We start from the raw sequence: 5,597 nt of genomic DNA on the forward strand, positions 1-5,597 counted from the left end.
GTGAATATTTAATAAATATTTGGTGAAAAGATGAATGAATAAATTCTACGTTAGTATTTTTAATTTTTTAAAGACTTTCTTTGAAGAGTGCTTTTTTTTTCTTCCTTAAATTCCAATCAACAAATTCAAGGAGAGTGTTTTTAAGTAATGTTCGTGATGGTCTTGCATCATTCTGAAAGTAAAAAAAAAAAAAAGTAAAGAAAAAAAAGAAACAACAACAAATACTATTCTACCTGAATTTCCACCTGAATTCTTTGGAGGTTAACATAGGTCATTCTGATAGACAGTCTTGCTCCCTAAATCTCTGATGACTTTGCAAGACCAGAACATAGTTCAAAAAGGGCTTGACTATATTTTCTCTTTCTCCCTCTTTATGGATAACATATAGGTAGGTTTTCATATATTAAATGCATGCATAACTGTTATAATCTAATGAAAATGTTGCTTAATTTGAATTCAATTTACTAAGCATATTTGTATATCAGTTTTATGCAAGATGCTGTACAAAGCATTTTGCATGCTGTACAAAGAAGGAAATTCCTTCTCAGAATATAAGCTCCAAGGGGGCAAAACCATGTCTACTCTGCTTAACATCATATTCCCCAAGGCAGAACACTGACACTGACAAAGTAGGCTTTAATAGATATTTGTGATTGAGTATATACAAAAACGGTTAGCAAAGATTTACAAGGCATATTCTCTGGCCTTTAAAAAACTTATGATATAATAGTGGGATAAGGTAAATTTCAAGTTTCAGACCTGAGATCACAGATTAGAGAAAGAAAAATATCAGAGATGTCAACTAATCAGTGAGAAGTTGCACTACTTTACCAACCATCTTTTTTACTTGCCACATCTTACAAATATATTCTCTGGTAGGAAACAATTGGAGTGCTGAGTCCCAATCCAGAGCAACTCTCAGTATCTTAAACCCAACAGACATCTAGCAAAACAGTGTTTTCTGATTCTTATGCCTGAAGGGTCCCTCTTTTTTTGTTCATATTTCAGGAATATTCAAGAACTAAGTAATGTACCTAGGTTGTTTTCCTAGCCTGTGTAAGAAGTATGCATTAGTTTCAGGGCCTTTAATTTTCTAGTTCCTATTACTAGTCTTAATTGGCCTTTTTTTCCTCCCTAAAATGGTCTATTAGACAGCACCCAAAAGTAAAAAACAAATCTAGAATATTCAACTCAGTTCCTCCTGAAAAAGAGTCAGGTGCACATTTATTTCCCTTATATCTGCTTTATTCTACAAAGAAATCTACATATGGTGATGAGTAGGCAATGTGACATAGATAATATAAGAACAGAAATGTGTCTCTTGTGAATAGATGCATTAAAAGATATTTTGGACTCACAAGATAGATTTAACATTTTCCAAAATGTACAAATTTAAGTTTGCCGTCAGTTTTCCTGTGGAGAGAATATAGCAACAAATGAGAAATGCTGAGCCCATAGGCACTTCATTAGCATCCAGACTTCACTAATGAATCCTAAAAATGTATTCAAGTTTCCCCGCTTATTGATGTTTTTAAAAGGAGTGACTGCAATTTAGAAATATTTTTGAAACTGGTGCTGATTACATAAGGATGATGCTCAAATACATCACAATCAATTTTTATCCCTGAAAAATTTTTATTTTTTTTAACTTAAAGGAAAGACACACTTAGAAGTCTCTTTTCATAAAAATTGTTATTTTTTTTTATTAAAAAAAGAACTGGAACAATATGCCATGTATGTTAGATGCTTGTTTTCATTTCATCTATAATTTTGAAAATATTTAAAACAACACATATGTTTTTATACATTCCACCGTATCATTCATTATTTCATAATTTTTGAGCTAATATTAATATGTCTTGGAGATGATTAGTTTATAATCTTTAAACTACTTTTGACTATTTGATTTTTTAAAATGTAATTTTTACTACAGCACCACCATATATTCTGTTGAGATATAATACTCTGAAATAGAAGTTCTTCAGATTTTTGAGGTATTATCCCCTTTTGTACGAGACATTAGGGGGTTCTAACATATCCAAACCTACTTGCTAAAGCTGAACAAAAACATGGCTCATTCTACCACATGTGGATAGGATGCGTAGGAGGGACGACATTCCTTGTCTGTGGAAATAATTCAGATGGACTGTGAGACTACTTGGTAACTTTTCTGTAGAGGAAGTTTAAGCAATAGATTATCAAGTGGAGATTGAACTAGATGACCATATATTTCCTTTCAACTTGGAGATTTTAGAATTCTCTGATTCACTCTTACTTCCAGAATATATAGGGATGTAATGATATCAGGGACTCCCAAATTCTACCAACTGGAAGGTTCTGTTTGTTAAGAGACCATGATACAATTCACATATTCCTTTGGCCATATGTCACACCTTCTAATTTGTCTTAATATATAATTTTACTTTAAATATGAAAAAGAAAACATTTTAATACTTACTTAACTTGAGAACAGAAGAAGCAATCATTATTATAAGTTTTGCCATCAGATCCACAAATTGGCTCATACATCTGATAACAAAATCTCTCTTGTCCTGGTGGTAACTTTTTATAATGACTGCAGTCAACCTGAAAAAAAAATATTAAACACCATTAAATCTTTCAACCAAATCTTTACTATCAGGATTTAGGATTTTCCAAGCAAGCTCAGAGGGCTCTCAATACATTTGTGTTTTATTATAATTGTTGGTTCTCATCTAACCCCTTTGAGACATTTTATGTCAGTTATAAAATCATGACTGATAAACATCTTTACCATAGCTGGTTCCCAAATCATAGCTTAATTTAAAATAGTTTTTTTTCTCATTATACTGGTTAATGCATCAGTTCTTAAAATACACGGCATATTATCAGATGCAACCATTCTAATGGGAGCACTCAGAAGTGTGATATATTTTCTATCGGAATTATCTTATTATTTTTCTCTTTCACTGAAAAAGCTCAATATGAATGCAAGTATGAAATATAGGTATAACTATTACCATTTTAATGATTATTGACAAACTTTTACTACTAATTATTGGTAACAATTTACTTTGTTATATACTTTACCAGCACGTAGACAAATGTATCTTAACATTGTAGTCGGGAACCAGTGTTCTAAATTCCTAGAGGAAAGCCTATGGAAGTAGGTAGGCAATTCCCAAGAAAAGTTTTTCGTATTTTTAAAAAAATCTATGAGCATATAGAAGAGCATATACAGTAAAGTCAAACACATTTGAATACAAATCCTGACTATGTGACCCTGGACAAATTATTTAGCCTCTCTAACCTTTAGTGTCCTTACCTATAAAATAAAGATAATAACTACATTGTAAGTTGTAAGAAAAAAATATGTTAAAAGAAAATATGTGTACAATGCCCAGCACTACATTGCATGGAAAATACTGAATAAATAATAGGCAGCATTTTTTATCTTTTGGTTTCTCTTTCAGGTCTACATAAACTCAAGCTCTATTCAAAAGACTCAATCTCTAGCTCATTTTGTCTGAGAGGTCTAGGCATGATATTTTACTAATTGTTGAATATCTCTACTTGCATAGCTTGGAATATACTCAAAGTTGAATCCTTTTTTCCCTCCAGATATGCTCTATTAATTACTTAATTAATCCATCAGCTTCCATACAACTCCTAAGTTTTCAGACTAAGGTGAAGGTGAGTGCCGCTGATGCAAAGATTGGTATGCATGACATAATGGCAGGAGGACCTGAGACACTAGTGTAGCAGAATAAAAATAGCAGTGCCCCATGGTAAGTATATCCCAGTGTGATTTCACTTCCTCTTCTTGCCTGCTCAGATCCCAGGGAGCCAGACTTTACGTGATACTCACAATATGATGGGAAACTACCAAGCTCATAACTTTCAGTTATCCTTTACATTCTCTCACAGTTACTAAATCATGAAAGATGGCTTGAACTCAGGCTCATCTGACTCCAACATTTATATCCTTAACCCTATTATTTTCTTTAATAGGTGAAACAAAAGACTCAAACATAAAAATTTCCCACGCCCCAGGATTAACAGTTAATAAGCAACAGACTTAGAGTGGAATTCAAATTGAGTACTGGCTAAAGATTTTTACTACCACACCTAGATTTTCTCAACAATACTTATTATTCTAACCTGAGTCATGAGTGGAAGGCTAAATTAAAGTCTTCATTTTCTAAGTTAGAAAAAAAAGATATTTGTGACCTATTTAAAAATTACAAGAATCATGACTTGTCCTTATTGAGATTCACTATGTACCAGGCACCATGCTAAGCTCTTTTCAAATATTATGGCTTCAAGTCTTGGAATAATGTTATAAGTGTGTTGCCCATGGCCACATGATCAAAAAGGTGGAATTAAACACCAGGCCTTTCTAACTCTGATGCTAGTGTCTTCCCACCATGTTCTACTCTCTCCATTTTAGAAAGATATGCCTACAATTTTTGAAATAAAACCAGTTTTGATATACAAATGTGAATATTCAAACATACAGAAATTTAATTACTGTGTAGTATCAAATATTTCCTTTCTGATATTAACTCTAAAATTACAAAAAAGTAGGACTTTTTATCAAGATGGATAAAACCAGTTTTGATATACAAATGTGAATATTCAAACATACAGAAATTTAATTACTGTGTAGTATCAAATATTTCCTTTCTGATATTGACTCTAAAATTACATAAAAGTAGGACTTTTTATCAAGATGGATGTACTGACCGTCTGTTTCGTCTGTTTGGCACATTCTATACCTGGAAGAAAAGACAATGTTAAACTCTGGAAGAACCTAATCTTATCAGAAAAATAATCTTTGACTTATGCTTTAGCTTCCAACCTTCATAAAAATCTGTCTCTCTTCAAAACTGTGTATCAGCATTGTATCAAAAGTTGAAGCTCTTCACACAGATCTTTAAAAACATTTTTTTTCTTCTTTGGAGTGGGAGTGGAATGTAGCCAAAGAGATGGAAAAGATGCCGTGATGAATGAAAAGTTTGTCTTAATCTTTTCTACTTCATAGTCAGAGCTCAGTAGAGACAGAAGAAATAAGTGAGTCATATTTAAGGATGTCTGCTATTGTGTACAGGTATAGATGATAGATGTTGGATCAGTGTTTGAAAATTCTGGAGGCTAATTTTAACTCAATAATAGAAGAATAGCTCATACTACCAAACAATTGATTGAATTTTTTATGAAGAAATGAGTTCCCCGTAAATGATGATATCAAGTCAAAGCAGAGTCTGGATGATCATCTCCCTAAGAAATTGTGCAAAGTATTATCATGAATAAGCATTTGACTTTAGCTGACTGTTAGCATCCACTCTACCCCTGAGGTGATTGTAATTTAGTGATTTGTTGATTTAGGCAAAAGATATATTTCAAAAGATACCCCTTATTATTTATATGATGAATTACATGTATCCCAGAATTACATAGGCAGAAGACTACATGAGCTATTAGTACAAGGGCAGGGGCAGTATTATGAGAGATACTCACTGAACATGGTTGCAAGTGTCAGAGCCAATAGTAAGACAATGGCTGTTGCTCTCATAGTGCTGAAGCGGCCGAGGCAGTCAGATGCAGGGAAAAGAAGG

General features: G+C 32.7%; 1 protein-coding gene across 1 annotated transcript; it reads right to left on the bottom strand.

Annotated features, from left to right (window-relative positions):
- Positions 1 to 1,227: 1,227 nt before the first annotated feature.
- On the bottom strand, positions 1,228 to 5,597 carry SPINK9 (serine peptidase inhibitor Kazal type 9). Its single transcript, XM_017531116.2, has 4 exons — positions 5,500 to 5,597; positions 4,726 to 4,757; positions 2,459 to 2,586; positions 1,228 to 1,413 (listed from the first exon to the last, which is right to left on the bottom strand). The coding sequence occupies exons 1-4, from the start codon at positions 5,552 to 5,554 to the stop codon at positions 1,368 to 1,370; spliced, it is 261 nt and encodes an 86-aa protein (XP_017386605.1). The 5' UTR covers positions 5,555 to 5,597; the 3' UTR covers positions 1,228 to 1,367.

This window comes from Cebus imitator, unplaced genomic scaffold, assembly GCF_001604975.1.
Source record: "Cebus imitator isolate Cc_AM_T3 unplaced genomic scaffold, Cebus_imitator-1.0 Scaffold71, whole genome shotgun sequence".
Classification (NCBI taxonomy): domain Eukaryota; kingdom Metazoa; phylum Chordata; class Mammalia; order Primates; family Cebidae; genus Cebus; species Cebus imitator.